The sequence below is a fragment of the Brassica rapa genome, chromosome A05, assembly GCF_000309985.2.
Source record: "Brassica rapa cultivar Chiifu-401-42 chromosome A05, CAAS_Brap_v3.01, whole genome shotgun sequence".
NCBI classification, from domain to species: domain Eukaryota; kingdom Viridiplantae; phylum Streptophyta; class Magnoliopsida; order Brassicales; family Brassicaceae; genus Brassica; species Brassica rapa.
The window spans coordinates 24,109,395-24,128,689 of NC_024799.2; the positions used below are offsets into that span (position 1 = coordinate 24,109,395).

Here is a 19,295-nt window from a genome sequence, read left to right on the forward strand (position 1 = left end):
GTTAGGCCACAAATCCGGCATATAATGTAAAGCTGGAAAATCAAATAAATGAAAAAAATTTAAAAAAGCCATGCCTCTTCGCAAACTATGGAACAAAAAACTCCTACTTAGCCACTTCTCTCATTCTTCTCTTTCTTGATTCTGATCGAACATGGGGTTTTTGTGACTGAATTCTGATCGAAGGACTCTTCTAAGTTGATCACAGGCCCTCCTCTGCGTTTGGCTGGAGTTATGGCTGTAGTTTGTGTTTCCTCAGAAACACCGTTGGTTAGCATCAGTGAACCCTGTCAAGGAAAATAGTTAGAAATAATGAATTCAAAGTGAAACAAAAATAAATACAAAAGACATAAAAGTTAGTTTACCAACATAACATTAAATTGTTAATAGAAAATAAGCAGAAAACTAATTTACCTCAGGCGCATCAGATAATAAGGATGATTCCGGAGTAACAAAGCTACTTGTATCCTACATGAAAACCATTTTTAGGTTAAACACCAAGATCACATTTAGTAAGTAAAAATTATTATGAGAAAAGAACAGTGAAATACCGTAAGAGAGTTCACCACATCAAACTCAGAAATCATATCCGGATTTGTGATGATCTTCAACACTTTAAATGTGTCATGCTTGTAAACAAAATTCTCCTTCTCAATACCTATTTTGAATAGATAAGTTTTACCAATTAAGTTGGTGATTGCAAGGGGGAGGTCTTCTGGATCTTGAATCTGTGAAAAAAAAGGTAGGCATATACATCAATTTCTCCAAAGAAATAAGAATGGTAGGAAAAAAAAAATAATTAACCTCATCAATGTTCGGTCCTGTCAACTCAAGGCATGGCGTATGAATCAGATGGAAAGCAATGTTATCAAATAGCAGGAACTTTGCATTCCCGGTTGAGTCAAGAACGACAATGTGCAATTTGTACCTATATATAAGTAATAAAATATTAGATTCTACAAAGCTGTAAATTAGCAAAGAAGTAATAATTAAAAGAAATAATTCATGTAATCACCTAGGCAGAAGTTTGGGATTGTAAACTTTGCATTTGGCACAATAGTAAGAATGTCCACCACCATCTTCATCTTCTCCATCGTCCAGATTTTCACTTGGAACGGTTAAAACCTTCTTTGCACACACTTTGCAGCTAAGATAATACCATCCCATATCACAATCAATGGCAGCAATTGTGCAAAGTACTATTCCTTGCTCCACCTGTTTTAGACATTGCCATTCAAGTTTTAGACTAACAAATAGAGGTGTTGATAAAATATAATTGTATTAAGTAAAACTTAAAATAATACCTGCTTAGATTCAAGCAAGTAGGAAATTGTTCTTCTTGGTGTGTGCACAAAGAAGTCTTCCTTCTGAGAAACTCCATTCGCCAGTGCCAAAGCTTTTGATTCAACAATTGCCAAAACTATTGAATCCTGAGGTAACCTAACAATTAACAAATATAACTTAGACGAACACTTAGTTTAGATGAAAACTCGCTTCATCTATTTCTTACAAAGTGTGTACTCACTTAGACTTAAATTCTGCAACTTCTGCCATTGCCGGATTCAGAGACACATATGACACATTGTAGGCATTTGAAACGCTGCGCTCATCTACATAACCAAATTAAAAATTAAAAATAGTTTTGAAATTAACTCCGGCTTATCAAATATATAAACATTCCTTGATTTACCTTTCCAGATTTTAATCTTCCCAAAACGCAACACACATATTATTGATTCATCACCCTTAGTTTGAACAGCTTCATTGACATCCATTGCAAAGCTTCCCCAAAGAACTATGGGGAGTCGTACATCTCTGTCAAAATTGTAACAAATACAATTAAAGACAAAAATTATAAATACAGGAACACGTAACGTTAGATATACAAAACATACTCTAGGTTTCGAAGTTCAAGGGAGATTTTCTGGGTGTCCTTCCCATTCACAGAAACAACTTCAACATGGGATACTTCCACGATCTGGCCCAAAACATCTGTAAATGAACACAATAAACCTATTAGTAAACGAAATATCTGGTAATAAACAGCAATAAGTAAGACATCTGTAGATACTAACCAACCAAGTAATCCGGGTTTAGAGAACCATTGAGGATATCTTCAAAATTAGCAGATTTGAACCCACTTAAAGCATATGGCAAATCATCACAACGTTTGACACGTGTGGTTTCAATGAAACCAATCTTGTATGGATGGGAAGTCGTCCGGTAGGATCCACAAGAATGATTTAGCGTGAAGTTAATCAAAATTCTTGTCATCCCTTCTCCTAGAACAGGTGCAAATTGATCCACCAATTCTTTCTTCACAGTAGCGTGAATGTTATCACCCTGAAAAGAGTTAAAGAACAGGTCAAAATCATTAACAAAAATTCCGGATTGAGAAACTTTAAAGTAATACACTAATATAAAGCAAATAAACTCACGTTGGAGTCACTTAAAACCATTTCAATGGTGGCACCTCCTTGCGCGGAATACTGCCTCCAAAGCCTTATGATTTTGACCTTGATTTTCCACATACTCTTAAACGGTTTCAGTTCAGACACTGTGTTTAAAAAAGCCATCTCGAGATGCTGAACAAATTTGTGAAAGGGTTTACTGTCGATGGTGTTAACTGATGATGGAATACCTAGTGTGAATCCCCTTTATATATAAGAGAATGTTAGGGTCGTTCATATGTTATTTCAATATATTATAAATTTATGAGCACAATTAAATGTTTCGCTTGGCAACCACACAATTTCCTTTGTTCAATCAAATCGATATTTACTGTAATATTTGTTTGACAATATTACCTTGTATAAGAAAGATTTGATATATTGGAAGTATAGTTCTTTGAGTGCATATCAAGTTAATGTACAAACGTGAATATATTGAATTAAATGCTCTGAAGAGGAACATTATAGAAATAAGCTCCTAACAAATATTTCCTCTGACTTTTGCAGGAAAACGTGTCGACAAAGCAAATCAAAACCACATCCAATTGCGGTTTTTCTTCGAGGTATATTAACAATGTTTTTCGGTTAAGCTATCCAGTGGTTAACGATTTTGAGAGTTTAAAAAATTAAAAACTATCATACATGACCTTTAAACTATCATACATGACCGTTATAACCTAAGTTTAGTAGAACTTGAGAAAAACAAAAAAAAAATTTGCGATGTTTATTATTAATTATACATGAACAAATAAATATTTGCTACAAAAATTAGTTGAGCATCGATGGTTTTATTGATCGTACATCACTTGAACTAAGATCAAGTTTTGATCCATGTGTTACACTTTCTGATAAACATATATAAACAGTTTTTGAATTTCGTATGTTCAATGACAGGCTCATGTTTAAGTTAAGGATGTTAAATTACCAGTTACACTGATCTTGCCCCATTTCATATGTTCATTCAGTTTTTCGTATAAACATTTTATTGAATTTCGAATGTTCAATGACAGGCTCTTGTTTAAGTTAAGGATGCTAAATTATAATGTTCACTGATATTGCCCCAATTCATATGTTCATTCAGTTTTTCGTATAGTTGTAACGGACACCACCTGTCAAACATTTTAAAAAGAAATAAGAGTTATTAGTGTAACTGGTTTAATGAAGAACCTGATTATTAGTGTAACTGGTTTGAAGAAGAACCAGAATCATTGATTGGGGCGTAACTTTCGTAATCATTCATTATACGTATATTAATATAGAATAACTTGTCGGTAGTTTAAATATAAGTTGGTCCATACGACCAAAAAATGTAATCTCTAGTGAAAAAAAAAAGCATTTAATGTGTACTCTGAGGAAGGCTGTCAAGCTGACACGTCAGCTTTGTACTTTAAGTTACAACTTAAAAAATGCTTCCCAATTAATAGAAAGGGGATACCTTCAAGATAGTATATTACAGTTATGTTAAATTTATCTAAAAAATACTCCCATCATCATTTAAACTTGTACACAATGATTTAAAAACTTCTCTAACCACATGATTAAATAACAAATTCTCCATGTAATAAACAGAACATTATTACATAAGATTTTGGGTTTTTTGTTTAATGGCAAAAAAAGTTGATAAAGAAAACAAAAAAAAAGGACTTGGATGCAAAACATAAATATGCAAATAAAAACTGAATGGACCCCCACTCGTGCCGGACCATAAAGTAGGTTCCTGCTCTCTCTCTCTCTCTCTTCGCCGTCCTTCCTTCTTTCAACACTTTCCCGAGCTGTGGTAATAAGCTTCTAGATGCTCTCATTCTTCATCTATCTTTTTCGTCGATTAACGACTCGAACACGTAGTAGATCATCGGAAAATTTTGTTTCTTTTGGTTCGCAACCTTCGCCATGATTGCAGGTATTTTCTTATTTTCATTATTCCCTTCTCATTGATACTTAGATTATTTGGATTGGACCATATCTTTGCAATGCTTTGGTGGCCTTGTTAGCTTCATGCTTCCATGTGTTCCTTACTTTGGCTATTAAAAAAAGAAGATGATGTATTATGTATATAACTCATCATTAATTATCAGTGCGACATATATGTTAGGTTCGGTGGATAATTGTTTGTGGCGGAATACAAGAGGTAATGTAGGATGTGTACAGTTTCTAGATAGCGAATGTGTGGACTTTTTTTTTGTTTTCAGATCTCTTTGCAATAGATTGAATCTGCTCTTTCTTTTTCTTTCTTTTTTAACTTGTAGGATTTACTAATTTGTTCTTCTCTGCTTACCTTTAATCTCCTTTCTCCAGGCACATGTCCTCTCAAGGATATGTACCTTCCGAAGGAGTATTATACTGGGTGAGCATGCTCAGTAGTTAGGACATTTAAATGCTTCAGTTAGATCGTGTCTCTATCTTATCGTTTTCTCTTTTTGGCTTCGTTGTGAATCCTGTTTTGTCTTCTATTAGATTATTTCTTCATAGCCCATTCCTACATCTGCAGCTCATGAAATTCTTTCATTTATAACAAGTTTCTAAAAATGTCTTGATGCTGTAAATTCTCAAATGGTTATTTCTGCACTTGAAAATCCAGCGTTCGTATAGTACACCTAAAACTTCATACTCCTCTAGTCATTTTTAGTGATAGTGATATGTTCCATGTTCGATCACATTCAAAGAGTGTTTATTGAAGTTGTTGAGGTTTAACAGTGAATATAGAGAACTGAAGAGGCCAATGAAGTAATTAGAGTTCTATTTAATTCTGTTTTCTTATCACAGGTCTGTCTCACCTCAGGATAGACGATATGAGAAGGAGAGGTCATACTCTCGCTCACCACCAAAAAATTGCTCAAGTGGGAGTCATGGGAGGGTGAGGAGCCGTAGCCCAAGAAGTGTAAGCGTGAGCCAAGGAAGAAGTGTAAGCCCGAGAAGAACACAGGAGCTATACACGCCCGAACAAGCCAGGAGGCCGGTTGCTAGGCAGAGCAGGAGCAGGAGTCTAAGCCCTCGTGGAGAAAGAAATGGAGACCGTTCTCCAAGTCAGTGATTTTCACACACACCCATGTATCTCTCTCTCTACACACCAGTTCTGCAGTCTTTTTGTTTTTGATAAAGTTTCAAAGACTATCTGTGTTTTTGTTTTATGTTTTGATTAATGAATGAACTTAAAAGACATGACAATGAGGTTGCATGTGCCTTTTTGTCATCTTATCTCTTTAGAGATCTCATCTAGCGTTGTTGTTATGGTGAGTGAAAGAAGATGGTCCTACTAGGAAATGTGGGAGCGTTTTGACGTATTGCACCCATTGGTTTTGAATAGGCCCTTTTGCACTTTACAGCTATTTTGAAGCATCAAATTATACACTTATTTCCCCTCAAGCTGTCTGGATGACTTGTGAGTGTGCTGTTGGACGCGTTTCTTGATCCGACAAAGTTCTTGGTTTCTGTATTCTTACGAAAAAATTCAGCTCTCCCCGTTGCACATGTACCTTGAATCTTTAATTCTTGGCGATGTTGTCGATGATGTATTTGTGACATGGAAAATGTGAAAATAACGATTTATGATTTTAAAACTCCTAATGATGAAAAGAAATGACTGAATCAGAGAGCCTCAGAAGTAACATTTTTGGAAAGTCTCTTTAACTATGAAACATTTGGAAGTCATGCACGCACATGAAATTAAGCTAACATGACATGGATTTTTCTTTTGATTCAAATCTATACATTTTAAATTAAGAAAAAAAAGGGGGAACCGAATAGAACATGAGAAGAGCGTGGAAACTGTTGTCAGCAGCTACCCAAAGTCTTTCTTTTCTTGTTTGTATACATGATATTTAAATTTTTTATTAGCCGTATGTATTGGTGTGAAGAATAAAGATTGCATAATAATTATTAGACTTATAATTATTTAATCAACTAATAGTAGTTTATTAGTACTATTTTATTTATTTTAGCTCTTTGAATTTCGAAGCCTCACCTTCGTACACAGTCCACATACACACACCTCTCTGGTTTCCCACGCATTAAAGTTAACATAAAAACCAAGTTAACACTCTGAGCACTGAATTAGTGAATCTCTCTTTTATTTTTCCTCTTTCCTCTAATTTCGAAAATATTTTTCGCCGAAAGAAAAGAAAAAGTCTTTACCTTTTTTTCTCTCTTCGCTGGGTTCACTACACTAACATAAATCTCTGAACTTTGCTTTTACCCTGTTCTGTCTGAATAGCAAAACCTCGACCCTCTTTTTTCTTCTTCTTTCTTTGTCTGTGATCTGAACCTTCTCCAAGTAAATCTGGAAGCCGGGAAGCTCTAACTAGGTACTTTACTAGCTATTTCTTGATTTTGCATCTGGGTATTTGATTATTTGTCGCATTGTTGTGTACGAACTAGCTTTCACTTCATTCTTCTACATTCTTCTTCCCTCTGCAAATCCTGTTTCCAGAGAACATTCCTGAAAGAACCAAACGACAAAAAAAAAAGTAAAGATAAGATTTTTAACCCAAAACAAAGAGCGTGGCTTTTCGAATGCTCCATAGGTTATTGTTATTCACTGTTTAGCTGAGCGTTTGATTAAATTTCTATACCCCATTTAACTTCACCTCTGTCGGAATCTATGTGTTAGTATCTAAAAAGGTTGCTTAACTTGATTTTAGGGTTCTTACCATATTTGACTAGTTACAATCAATTATCATATGACTCAAGTTTTGAACTTGTCAGAGTGTTTAAAGGTGTGATGATGCTGCTTCCGAGATGGTTTCTAGAAGCAATCTTGCTCCTAATCTCAGCTCTTGCCTTTACAAACGGTAACTTCACCTTAAACCACATTAGTATCTATCACTCGATCAAAGTTCTAATATGATTATCTTCACACAGCTGCATTCATAGGCGTAAACATAGGAACAGATCTCACCAACATGCCCTCACCTTCAGACATCGTCTCCCTCCTCAAATCTCATCAAATCACACACGTCCGTCTCTACGACGCCAACAGCCACATGCTCAAAGCCCTCTCCAACACCACCATCCAAGTCACGGTCGGCGTGACCAACCAAGAGATCCTCAAAATAGGACGCTTCCCTTCCTCAGCCGCCTCCTGGGTCAACAAAAACGTCGCCGCCTACGTTCCTTCCACTAACATCACAGCCATCGCCGTCGGCAGCGAGGTCCTCACCGAATCCCCCCACGTGGCGCCCATCCTCGCCTCCGCTCTCAACAACATCCACAAGGCTCTCGTGGCAACGAACCTCAACTTCCAAGTCAAAGTCTCAACCCCTATGTCTATGGACGTAATGCCTAAACCATTTCCTCCGTCTACCTCCACGTTCAGCCCTTCCTGGAACACGACCGTTCATCAGATTCTTCAGTTTCTCGACAACACCGGCTCCTTTTTCATGCTTAACGCGTATCCTTACTACGGCTACACGACGGCTAACGGCATTTTCCCGCTTGATTACGCTTTGTTTAAACAGCTCTCTGCCGTGAAGCAGATCGTTGACCCTAATACGCTTCTGCATTACGATAGTATGTTTGACGCTATGGTGGACGCTGCTTACTACTCCATGGAGGCGTTAAACTTCTCTAAGATCCCCGTCGTCGTTACGGAAACTGGCTGGCCTTCTTCAGGTGGAAGTGATGAAACTGCTGCGACTGTTGGTAACGCGGAGACGTTTAATAGTAACTTGATCAAGCGCGTGTTGAACAACTCTGGTCCTCCTAGCAAACCGGATATACCTATCAACACTTACATCTACGAGCTTTACAACGAGGACAAACGGTCCGGGCCTGAGTCGGAGAAGAACTGGGGGATGTTTTATCCTAATGGGACTTCTGTTTATCCTCTTGGCTTAAGCGGTAGCGGCGGCGGTGGTGGTGGCTCTGAGGCTTTGAACGGTACGACGTTGTTCTGTGTGGCGAAAGTTGATGCTGATGATGATAAGTTGGAGGACGGTTTGAATTGGGCTTGCGGACAGGGCCGGGCTAACTGCGGTCCGATTCAACCGGGGCAAGCGTGTTATCTACCGAATGATATCAAGAGTCATGCTTCTTTTGCTTATAATGATTATTACCAGAAGATGAAGGGTGTTGGTGGGACTTGTGACTTCGATGGTACTGCCATCACTACGCCTAGAGATCCTAGTAAGTTTTCTCGTTTCTTTAATTAGATCGTTATGTTTTGAGAGTTTGTCTAAACTAATCGGACATGATGCGTTTTGCAGGCTATAGAACATGTGCTTATACGGGAAGGTAAATGACTGAGCTTCATCATGTCTTTTTTATAAGTTTCTTAATCTAATTTGTTCTATCTATATATCTCAGCCCAAACGCAAACGGAACGGGAGGAAACTTTCCTCCTGCGTTAGGACCCGCAAGTCAAGTAGGAGGGAACGCAAACGCAGTTTTCGTTTCTATCTACCATCTTCCCTTCTTGGCGACGTTAGCTCTCACACTACTACTAGTACTGTAACTTCAGTGTTGTAGTAACCGGAGAGGTCAGAGGTGTACCGGTGTGCTTGGTTATTTCCGGTTATCGGTATTGATTGTTTTACTTTTGTAGTGTTGTAAGTGTAGCTAGAGAGAGAGATCGTATGTTCTCATTCTTTTTGCCTTCCATCTTTGAACTAAAATCTTCCGAATTAGAGTGATTTAAAATTTAATTATCAAGTGAATTATTTGTCTTGTATTTTAATGAAAATCATGCAACAAAAAAAGTAGGGTTATTCCTAAAATTAAATATAATTTGATAAGAGTGATCTGATATTGGAGAATAAAGTATCTTTTCAATGTGTTACAAGAACTACAGATTTTGAATAATTACTCATCGAAATTATTGAGTATTCACGTGGTACTAATAATACATGATCCTAACTCATGTGATTTTAAAAAAATCCAAAATTTTAGCAAAAAAATATAAATCCAAACACAATAATACATTTGATAATCACGTTTAAAGAAATGATTCAGCTATCAAAATGATTACAAAATTATTAACTACCCAGACGAAAATAAAATAAAATTATTGACTATTCTTCACTTAGTTACTCGCCACGTCAGCGATTATTACTTTATTCGTTTTAACCGAAACGCAGCGTTTCGAACATTATTCTCTCGATGGAGTTGAAGCGAAACGGTGAAGAAGTAAATGGATTGGATAAGCAGAGGAGGACTAGGGACGAAGAGGACAAGAGATGATGACAACACCAGGCGGAAGCGGGAGATTTAAGCCGTTACCGACGGCGATGTACGCCGGATACTCAGGAACGGCGTCGTCTTGGGTAGCGAAGACATCGGTTTCCGCGTCTGGGAAGAGGATACAGAGAGAGATGGCTGAACTTAACGTCGATCCGCCTCCCGAATGCTCAGCTGGACCCAAAGGAGATAATCTCTACCATTGGATCGCCACCATCATTGGTCCCTCTGGTCAGTTCGTTGATTCTCTCTCTCTTCTCAAGAAGATCCGATTGAACTTGTTGTGATTATTGATTCGAGCTTATCTGCAGGGACTCCTTATGAAGGAGGGATCTTTTTTCTGGATATGATTTTTCCTTCTGATTATCCCTTTAAACCACCAAAGGTATGAGCTTTTGATTCTCTCTGTTTAGTGAAAGTAGCTAACTTTATCAAAAAAGTTGGGAGCTTTATTGGTTTAATTGGTATTGAGTTATGGTTTAGAAGTTTGATTAGAGTTGAAAGGTGATGTCTTTAGGAAGAGAACAATGACTACTCCTCAACTTCATCATCTCTCTGTTGGTCTTTTGATAAAGGCTTGAACTGCGTAGCGCTTTGAAACAGAGTTCATGTAGAATTTTGGCTCCTGGCGTGTTAAATGTTATTAGATCATCTAGATTTACTATGTATGTTGGCATATAAAGTAGTTTTCTTTCTTGCATCAGAGTTTCATTTTTGTAGCAAAGTCTTGACCTTTTGGGTTCTAGACTTAAGCTAACGGTTTAGGTCTTGAGCGCTTTGTATTCTTTTGGTTAAGAGGGTGATGATGATTTGTAGGTGGTGTTCAAGACTCGGATCTACCACTGCAATGTCGATACCGCTGGGAATCTGAGTGTGGAGATTCTAAGAGACAGTTGGAGTCCGGCTCTTACGATCACAAAAGTCTTGCAAGCCATTAGATCTATCTTCTTAAAACCTGAGACATGTAAGTCTCTACTCTTCTCTCATGCATCATATCAGATCTCAGGTCAGATCCGTTGTAAGAAAGTTCCTTTGCTGTTAACTTACAGTCTTTATATCTTTGTTCTTTTGTTACCAGACAATCCAGCTTTACCAGTGATCGCACGGCTCTACTTGTCGGATAGAGAAAAGCATGAGGAGGTAGCTAAAGAGTGGACGTTGCGATTTGCCAAGTGAACAAAGTTTCAGATCTTTTAATACGAGGAAAGACAAACAGAGATATATTATTGTACGTACACTTTTATTTGATGAATGATCAATCAATGCATCCACCAAAATGGAACAACGAGCAATGTTAGATTAATTGATTGCTCTTAGAATAGGTAACAATGCGAGTGTAGGACCTATCCTCCTCAATAACTCCAATTCCAATCTAGTGTTTTCTTTGAGTACCAAAAGACTATATGGTTTGAATTTGACTGATAGAAAGACTGAAAGAGACAAGTACCTATCTTCTACAACGGCGACTGATGAAGATTGTTAGTTGCTACCTAACAGGTTTTATAACCTTTATGATTGCTTTATCTCCCAAATAATAAGATCAAGCTTTCGGTTGGAAACACAAACAACAGACCAAATCTACCGGTCAATTCAGCTTTACATAGTTATTACAAATCTTCAACATATCCATCGATATAACATCTATTCAGAGGGAGAGAGAGGGGCATTAAAAATGTTCTTAATCAAAAACAAAAACAAGGAAAGACATTGAACATCAATGTTCAGAAAAGTGTAGCATGTGTGTGAGTTTTTGCAACTGTTTCCAGTTCATATCGGTAAGCTTCATTCTTCGGCCATTTTGTTCATTATTTTGGTTATTGACATATATAATTGCGTGTGTTAGATGTGTATATGCATCGCTATGTATGTATTCTATGTCTTTAGTTATCAGTTACAGTGTTCTCCTAATTCGTTGGAATATTGTTTCTTTTGATTGTTTTAGTCACAAGTTACACACTTTCTTGACGATTTTTCTTTTAAACTTAGTACAACGATAGATCTTATCAAGTATCCACCATCCAGATTATTAATGAGATATCCAACTATAAATTAAAATTTCTTAAGAGACATCTTCTGAGTTATATTCCATAAGATGATCATTGTATATTTTATTTGTCTATATATGGTTGTGCCAAAAAATTTCAGTTATCTATTCTATTAAAACAGCAGTGTGACCCATTGATAAAAGTTATGTCCAACTAAAAATATAACTGTATCTATAATATAATTATATCTGGAATATTGTTTAGCCGTTTTTTTTTTAACGACGAATATTGTTTAACCGTGTAACTTCGTAACTTCCTTTATTTTCATAGGAAACATATGATATGGGTGGGACCCATGTTCTCTCACTTACTTCCTTTTACTGTTTCTTTTAGCAATCCTTTTATATTATAAGTTTCATAGGTAACGTATATGTTTTATACTATATCAAGAAAGGAATATTATCTTCCAATTATTCACTTGGAGTAAGCACAAAAAAAATGAACCAAAGAAATTACAAAATTAACGAATAAATCTCAAAATTACAATAAACTAAAGCTTTATTTGCTATTGCTGGAATCGTTAGAAAAATTTTCTTCGTATATCTTTTAAAAATTAATTATTTTTTTAAAAAAAAATTAATAGGTTTTAATGGGTCTAAATAGATTTTTAAAATTATCATGGGTCGAAATTAATATACATATCTATACTATTAAAATAGAAGTTGTTATGAGGTTTATTTGATTTTTGCATGTATTTATATCATTGTAACTCCTATATTAATAGTAACCATATTGTTATTTATCATCTAACTAGATTATGATCCGTCCTTTCAAATGACGAGTATATCTTTTGTTTAAAATTTTGCTGCTGTGATGTGAACCGAAGGGTCAAAGAGACTGTTCGGTCCGAGCAGAATACGCGCATGCAAAGAAGTTCGTTTAAAGTCAACGAATGTAAACGTCTTTCAATCTAACGGCTCTTATTTGAAACGATTAATTCTCGGCATTATTAAACCTATATTATAGTCTTAAGACTTTTAATATAGGTTTTTAATTAAGCACACTGATTGTTTGGCCCCATCATTGCTGTAATTAACAACGTTAGTTTCTTGGAGTTTTTGTGTAGCATAAATGTGGAGCTTAATGTGAAACACCCATGGTGTTATTTTCGTTTAACGGGAGAACGCACATGCCAATCAGTAATCACTAGCGATTATGATGAAGTAAGTAAACACAATACTGTGTCAAACGGTGGATCTGTACGCATGCATATACATTAGGCATGGGTAGTCAGGTCCAGTCGGTTCTTTTGAGTATCGAATTTTCCAGATCTTGAAATTATGTCCATCTGGGTATTACAAAATTTTGGGTAGTATATAATTCTCCTGGATCTGGATAAGTTTGATTCTGATGTATAAAAATTCAAAATAATTGAATAGCCAATGTATCTAAACCCAAACTAACCATATTACTGATACAATTCGGGTAGTTTGTATTCAAACTATCCAAATGTATCTAAAACTAACTAAAAATACTCATTAAACATGGTTTTGTTTAGGTATTTTTTTATCCAAACTATCTTATTTATCTGAAAATATTCAAAAGTATTAGAATAGCTAATATATTTAATTTATCATTTAAATTATTAAAATAATTACAAGTATAGTTATAACTAATATTTTTTAGCTATATATACTGGTTCTTCATATAGTAATTTAAGACCCATTTGGTTATATACCCTAGGTCCAATTGGGTTCTAGACTCTGATTTCGGGTTTGTTCTTCGGCTCCAGATATTTTGCCGAGACGATTATACATTATAGACTTATAGTAAGTTAATACATTAATCGACACTGTTCTAGAAACATTATGGAAAATATATATGTGAAGCTTAAAGTACTTCAGAAACTTTGAGTATTCAACTTATTATACAACCCATATATATACACTGATTACATGCTTCTACATACTTGTGATAATGCTTGAAAAACAGGATGAAGAAAAAATACTATTGGGAAGGTTTGAGTTTTGATTATAATTTAGCATTACACGGAAATGGAGTTTTGCCTTTAGTATGTAAACATTTCCCGAATAGTAGGGCTAGTAGCTTTTTATATACACATTACAGATGGACTGCAATTTTTTGATGGAAATTAAACAAATAAATATCTCGTACTATAGTGTAAGACATTTTGTAATTTGTACTTAGTTAAGAATTAAACACGGATCTCATTTCACTTCCACTACAAAATTATACTCACTAAGATGATGATGTAATATATATGTAGACTAATTAATAAGACTGTCTGTAAGAACCTTAAAGAAGCTTTATCACTAAACAAGAGAGAAATATACACATATATATATAAACGCAATGGATTATGTTATCAATTACACACATGAGGTATTTTGTAATCACACAGATAACCACAAACCAACTTAGCACACATTACCAACCTCTTAAATAACATGAGCACACTTCTCATGGAACCATGATAGTATTTATAAACGACATCACGATTCATCAAACTATAGATCTTCTGGTCTCTGGTCATGTCCTAAGCTCGACGAGGTTCCAACAATCTCATCGATAAAATCATGTGTCTGCAACGGATGGGATATTATTGGAATATTGCTATCAAAAGGATCATCATTTATAACCGAGTTCAGAAACGAAGAGAACTTGTCATCGTAACAGAAACCAAAGTCCTCATCACCAAAGACGCTGACACTGATCTTGCCAGCTCCACTTCCCCTGCTAACGGTGGTATCATCAGTGTGAGAACTAGAATTAGGCTCTAGAAGATTTTGTCCACCTGAAACTTCTTCTCTAGGTTTATGGGTGTTGTTTGCATCAAGAGGCTTGTGGGTTTGAGGATCAATGCCCTGGCTTAAGAGTTTCTTACGAAGATGAGTGTTCCAGTAGTTCTTGATCTCATTATCAGTCCTTCCCGGTATCCTCCCGGCGATCAGGGACCACCTTATAACACACAGTATATAAAAGTTATAAGCATGACTATAAACTCACAACGATATGATTGCTTACTAGCTAATCCCATATAACAAGCGTATATATAGCTCCTTTTTGTTACATTTTTTTTCATACAAACAATATGAAAAACAACTCAATCACTAGAACTATTAGCCCTCTAGAACCAGAAAAAGTAGAATTATCCTTCCATAAATACAATAACAAGAATCTGACAAATAGATTTAATTATTTTGTTAAAAACTCAATCAACAATCATAAGACTACATGTCTATAGTGATAAAATGACCCAAGTAAAATGTGATAGACGAATGAAATATATCGATGTTTTTTTTTTTTTTTTTTTTTTTTTTGAAACACATTCATTGCATTTAAAAAGTTAGCCAAAGTTTGTTGTGGCCATTAATACAAGTTCAGAAGACAGCTTCTTCTTTGCCAATTCATCTGCTTCCCTATTAAACTCACGCGAGATCCAAGCAAAAGAGATGAAATCAAAAGAAAAACTAACAGACTTGATATCCTCCACAATGCCGTAGAGTTCCGAGAAAGATTGATCCGAGGTCAAAGCCTTGATAAGTTGAGCACAGTCAGATTCACAGCGGAGCCTTGGGAGTCCAAGATCTCGACATTTTAAAACTGCTTCTCTTAACGCCATACCTTCCGCAACCAGCGGAGATCCAACGAACCTAGCTGGCTCAGAGAAAACAGAGGCTCTGTTTTGCGACTTAATGATCCACCCGAGGCCTGCAACTTTCTTAGCTTCGTTCCAAGCTGCGTCCGACCTCACAACCACACAGTCTTCCGGAAGAGATGCTCGTACTGGAGGGTGCTTCTGCTTCGTCAGGGTTTGAGCTTGACTTTGGTTCCATTCTCTAGCAGCCGCTGAAGCCAGCGTGATTACTTCCGTGGCATTGAACCCTTTATCATTAAACACTAGGCTATTCCTTGCCTTCCAGAGCTGCCATAAGATCCATGGAGCTAGAGATCCTGTTGCGATACCCGTCGGCGGGAGCGCCTGACGAGTCAACATGCAAATCCATTCGCTCCTTAACTCTGCGGTTCCAGCATATTCAATACTTGGCCAAACCGGTACCAACGCCCAGACACGTTTGGCAAAAGAACAATGCAAGAACAGATGGTCAATCGTCTCAGGTAATCCACATAGTTTACACTTCCCATCTACCTTAATCTGTCGCGCTCTTAGTTGCTCGCCAACCGGCAAGGCTCTGTGAAACAGTTTCCAAATGAAGAGTTTGATTTTTGGGGCAGTGTGAAGGTTCCAGACACTCTTTCTCCAGTTGAAATCCAGGATTTCTTGCGGGATGAGAGTGATATCAGTGTGCTTTGGGATTGTAGCAGCGTATCCAGTTTTGGTGGTGTATTCTCCAGACTCAGAGAGAAGCCACATAAGCTTGTCCGGAGCACCCATCAGACTTGGTTTCAACATTCTAATCTTATGTTCCTCAAAAGGGAGCACTTGTTGTATCAGGTCCAGGTTCCATTCCCTTTTCTCCGGTAAGAACAAGTCTGCAACTGAGAGATTGACAAGAGCTTCAGGGGCAGGGCCCATAGGTCTCTCTTGTGCTGTGAGACTAAGCCATGGAGACTCCCATACATTTAAGCATTCTCCATTTCCCACAGCCCAACCGGAGTTTTCAACTATTAAGTCGCGGCCTACCATAATGCCTCTCCAGCCGTGAGAGCATGCACTGCTTACCGGACAGGTAAGGAAATCACCCGAGGGGCAATATTTTCCAAGTAAAGTTCTCCCAAGCAGGTTCGTCGGGTTACGAATCAGTCTCCAGCTGAGTTTCGTTAGGAACGCATCATTGATGCTTTGAATATCACGAAAGTCTAGCCCTCCTTGATCTTTCGGGAGGATCATCTTTGACCATGCTATCCATGCCATCTTGTTGGTGCCATCGATGTTGTCCCACCAGAATCTGGTCAAGGCTGCTTGAATTCTCATGCACAGCGAGACCGGGAGCTGAAAGCACGTCATTGCAAATGACGGGATTGGAGTGAGTACACTTTTAAGCATCGTCATCTTACCAGCTGTAGATAGGAATCTATTGGACCATCCTGCTGCCTTTTGTTGGATTCTGTCAATAATAGATGAGAACAGATCGCGTTTTTTCCTTCCAAAGAGCTCAGGTAGGCCGAGGTACTTGCCAGTGCCGCCTTCCTTCTGAATCGAGAGGGTCTCTTTGACCGTGGCACGCAGCGTCAAAGGGGTCAGGTGCGAAAAAGTAACTGCAGACTTCTCGGTATTTATTGATTGACCAGATGCTTCTTCGTATAATTTAAGGACTCTCACGAGTGCTTCGCTGCTTTCCTTGTTTGCTCTTACAAAGAACATTGTATCATCGGCAAAGAGGAGGTGGTTTAGTCGAGGACTCCCTCGAGCTATACTAATTCCTTTTAGGGAACCCTCCGCTTGTGCCTTGTTACATAGACCCGAGAGAACCTCACTACACATTATGAAAATGTATGGTGAGAGTGGATCTCCTTGTCGGATTCCCCTACTCGGTGTGACTTTTCCTCTAGGCGAACCGTTGATGAGGAATGAGTACGTAACAGTGGATACACATTGCATCACTAAGGCCACCCATTTCGGGTGAAAGCCTAATCTTAGCAGCACACATTTGATGAAGTCCCATTCCAATCTATCGTATGCTTTGCTCATGTCCGTCTTTACCGCCATAGCGCAGCGCTTCTCCGCATCCGACGTTTTGAGGTAATGGAGAACCTCATGGGTGATTAGGACGTTGTCTGAGATGGCCCTTCCCGGTACAAAAGCCGATTGATTCTCGGATATTATCCCCGCTAGCAGTGGCTGGAGTCTCTTCGTCATGATCTTCGAGATGATTTTGTAATAGACGTTACAGAGTGCGATGGGCCTGTATTCAGCAACTCTCTGAGGGCTTTGTACTTTTGGTATTAAGCGGATATGCGTCTCGTTAATCCTTGCCGGCAGCCTGTCGGAAACAAAGAACTCCTGAATCTCCTTTACTATCTCCTCACCTATACTGTCCCAGTTTGAGTGAAAGAATCCAGCTGAGAACCCGTCTGGTCCGGGAGCCTTATCAGCGTGTATTGAGAAGGCTGCCTCCTTGACTTCCGCAGCTGATGGAGCTTTGATCAGGACCTCATTTTGATCTGGAGTCACCATAGGTGATAGAGCATAGTTCACCGTGTCTTCTCTTTGTCCCTCCACAGAGGAGAATAGTTTCTGGAAATAGTGGACAATGACTTTAGCGATCTGGTCTTCCTCATACACTGCCGCTCCATCTTCGTCTTCAATAACTGAAAAAGAGTTCGCTCTCCTCCTATTTTTTGCAGTGGCATGAAAGAATCCCGTGTTTCGGTCCCCAAGACTGAGCCATAGCAGCCGGCTCCGTTGTCTCCAGTGTTCTTCTTCAGCCAAATAAGCTGTATTAAGATCGTTTGATATCATGCTGATCAGCTCAGTATCATTTACAGGGTCCGTCATGGCCTCCTCTAGTTCCATCTTCTTTTTCTCAATGAGAAGTCTACTGTTGTGATATCTTCTCTTACTCCACTCTGTTAAGGCTGCTCGGATTAGGGTTATTCTGTCATTGACTTCTCTTATTACTTGCCTTCTTCCACTTTGGTAGATCTCAGATGGGAGCCAATCGGTGTAGTAATTACTAACGGAATCCCGTTCAAATACTTTCTGAAATTTCCACGTTGATTTTAGGTTTGGACTTTCTTCTTTTGTTTTGTAGAAAGAGAAGAATCACCTAGAGCTCGTCTGTCTATCGAACCGGTTGAAACCTTGATCTTCCATTGTTGCAGGTCTTCCGGAGGATGTGAAACGCGGGGTTCAGGAGTTGACGGCGGACCCTCCGACCCGAGTCGGGGGCATGAACCCGGGGGATAAAGGACAAGGCTCTGTATTATCCTCTGGTTACTGCTAAAACAGGAAGGAATTTGAAAGTTTTCCAGAAGTTTTCAGAGGATTTCCACTGAAACGTGCTAAAAGCTGACACCGGAAAGGTGGTGAGGCCTTAGGACCGCGGGATCACGAACTCCATCGTAATAGGTGCCTGGGAGAAACCTCTCTCTAAACCTCTTGTTGGTCAGTCTAACTTAATGTAGAAGAATCAAACCCTAATTAACAAAAAAAAGCACCACTAAGTTTATGCGTACACAATTACGTACATATACATAGAAACTATGATCGTTTATGTCATGTAATTAAAACACGAATAACTTAATTAACTTTTGTAGTTAATCTGAATAATTATAGTAGAAAACATATATATGTTCGCACTTGTTACCAATGAGGCGATGAAGGCGGAGGATGAGATCTTCCTCGTCGGGAGCGATACCACCGCGTTTTACAGACGGCCGGAGATAATTCATCCACCGTAGACGGCAGCTTTTTCCACATCGGAGTAAGCCAGCTCTTTTAGGAAGCGATCTCCACCTTCCTTCACCTTCTTTCTTGATGAAGCTCACAAGAATCTTGTCCTCTTCCACCGTCCATGGTCCTCTCTTCATCCCCATCTTCGTGCAACACGGGGTCGTCATTTTCTTAGCTACCGATCTCTTCCCGTTAGATGACGTCATGTCCACCGTCTTCAACATAGTTCTCTTTTTTAGCTAGGGTTTGGTGATCTCTCTGAGTTCCTCAATTTGTTAGCGTTTTCTCAATATATACTCTCTCTCTCTTCCTTAC

General features: G+C 38.1%; 6 protein-coding genes across 6 annotated transcripts in view; 4 read left to right on the forward strand and 2 right to left on the reverse strand.

Moving 5' to 3' along the window:
- The window catches only part of LOC117125772, a 30,544-nt gene extending 24,938 nt beyond the window's left edge, over positions 1 to 5,606 (forward strand). The window contains exons 8-9 of the mRNA XM_033291609.1: positions 2,955 to 4,347; positions 4,540 to 5,606. The gene's annotated coding sequence lies outside the window, so the exon portion shown is untranslated. The remainder of the gene's footprint in view (positions 1 to 2,954; positions 4,348 to 4,539) is intronic.
- Positions 108 to 2,573, reverse strand: LOC117134409 (replication protein A 70 kDa DNA-binding subunit E-like). The gene is made up of 11 exons (XM_033292727.1): positions 2,436 to 2,573; positions 2,073 to 2,340; positions 1,893 to 1,989; positions 1,688 to 1,812; positions 1,523 to 1,607; positions 1,302 to 1,437; positions 1,013 to 1,212; positions 802 to 925; positions 549 to 725; positions 412 to 465; positions 108 to 284 (listed from the first exon to the last, which is right to left on the reverse strand). Exons 1-11 carry the CDS (start codon positions 2,571 to 2,573, stop codon positions 108 to 110), a joined length of 1,581 nt encoding a protein of 526 aa, XP_033148618.1.
- On the forward strand, positions 4,475 to 5,646 carry LOC103870116 (serine/arginine-rich SC35-like splicing factor SCL30A). The gene is made up of 2 exons (XM_033291615.1): positions 4,475 to 4,791; positions 5,211 to 5,646. The coding sequence occupies exons 1-2, from the start codon at positions 4,763 to 4,765 to the stop codon at positions 5,476 to 5,478; spliced, it is 297 nt and encodes a 98-aa protein (XP_033147506.1). The 5' UTR covers positions 4,475 to 4,762; the 3' UTR covers positions 5,479 to 5,646.
- Positions 5,647 to 6,413: 767 nt separating this feature from the next.
- On the forward strand, positions 6,414 to 9,123 carry LOC103870118 (glucan endo-1,3-beta-glucosidase 4). The gene is made up of 5 exons (XM_009148229.3): positions 6,414 to 6,748; positions 7,149 to 7,234; positions 7,305 to 8,567; positions 8,648 to 8,675; positions 8,748 to 9,123. Exons 2-5 carry the CDS (start codon positions 7,165 to 7,167, stop codon positions 8,893 to 8,895), a joined length of 1,509 nt encoding a protein of 502 aa, XP_009146477.1. The 5' UTR covers positions 6,414 to 6,748; positions 7,149 to 7,164; the 3' UTR covers positions 8,896 to 9,123.
- Positions 9,124 to 9,528: 405 nt separating this feature from the next.
- On the forward strand, positions 9,529 to 11,007 carry LOC103870120 (constitutive photomorphogenesis protein 10). The gene is made up of 4 exons (XM_009148231.3): positions 9,529 to 9,848; positions 9,929 to 10,002; positions 10,434 to 10,581; positions 10,696 to 11,007. The coding sequence occupies exons 1-4, from the start codon at positions 9,617 to 9,619 to the stop codon at positions 10,791 to 10,793; spliced, it is 552 nt and encodes a 183-aa protein (XP_009146479.1). The 5' UTR covers positions 9,529 to 9,616; the 3' UTR covers positions 10,794 to 11,007.
- A 452-nt stretch (positions 11,008 to 11,459) lies between these two features.
- On the reverse strand, positions 11,460 to 19,249 carry LOC103870122 (transcription repressor MYB5). Its single transcript, XM_009148232.3, has 2 exons — positions 18,888 to 19,249; positions 11,460 to 14,581 (listed from the first exon to the last, which is right to left on the reverse strand). Exons 1-2 carry the CDS (start codon positions 19,202 to 19,204, stop codon positions 14,131 to 14,133), a joined length of 768 nt encoding a protein of 255 aa, XP_009146480.1. The 5' UTR covers positions 19,205 to 19,249; the 3' UTR covers positions 11,460 to 14,130.
- Positions 19,250 to 19,295: the final 46 nt, after the last annotated feature.

What these genes read in the sequence shown, in the direction of transcription:
- LOC117134409 (XM_033292727.1), bottom strand. Translation starts at nt 2,573, where the DNA reads ATGGCTTTTTTAAACACAGTGTCTGAACTGAAACCGTTTAAGAGTATG. An exon ending in GTTGCAGAATTTAAGTCTAA is followed by an intron (nt 1,438 to 1,522) that starts GTGAGTACACAC and finishes GTTAATTGTTAG; the next exon opens with GTTACCTCAGGATTCAATAG. An exon ending in AATCCCAAACTTCTGCCTAG is followed by an intron (nt 926 to 1,012) that starts GTGATTACATGA and finishes ACTTATATATAG; the next exon opens with GTACAAATTGCACATTGTCG.
- LOC103870116 (XM_033291615.1), top strand. Translation starts at nt 4,763, where the DNA reads ATGTACCTTCCGAAGGAGTATTATACTGG. An exon ending in CCGAAGGAGTATTATACTGG is followed by an intron (nt 4,792 to 5,210) that starts GTGAGCATGCTC and finishes TTCTTATCACAG; the next exon opens with GTCTGTCTCACCTCAGGATA.
- LOC103870118 (XM_009148229.3), top strand. Translation starts at nt 7,165, where the DNA reads ATGATGCTGCTTCCGAGATGGTTTCTAGAAGCAATCTTGCTCCTAATC. An exon ending in AGCTCTTGCCTTTACAAACG is followed by an intron (nt 7,235 to 7,304) that starts GTAACTTCACCT and finishes ATCTTCACACAG; the next exon opens with CTGCATTCATAGGCGTAAAC. An exon ending in CACTACGCCTAGAGATCCTA is followed by an intron (nt 8,568 to 8,647) that starts GTAAGTTTTCTC and finishes TGCGTTTTGCAG; the next exon opens with GCTATAGAACATGTGCTTAT.
- LOC103870120 (XM_009148231.3), top strand. Translation starts at nt 9,617, where the DNA reads ATGATGACAACACCAGGCGGAAGCGGGAGATTTAAGCCGTTACCGACG. An exon ending in CACCATCATTGGTCCCTCTG is followed by an intron (nt 9,849 to 9,928) that starts GTCAGTTCGTTG and finishes GCTTATCTGCAG; the next exon opens with GGACTCCTTATGAAGGAGGG. An exon ending in ATCCCTTTAAACCACCAAAG is followed by an intron (nt 10,003 to 10,433) that starts GTATGAGCTTTT and finishes GATGATTTGTAG; the next exon opens with GTGGTGTTCAAGACTCGGAT.
- LOC103870122 (XM_009148232.3), bottom strand. Translation starts at nt 19,204, where the DNA reads ATGTTGAAGACGGTGGACATGACGTCATCTAACGGGAAGAGATCGGTA. An exon ending in CATCGCCTCATTGGTAACAA is followed by an intron (nt 14,582 to 18,887) that starts GTGCGAACATAT and finishes GTGTGTTATAAG; the next exon opens with GTGGTCCCTGATCGCCGGGA.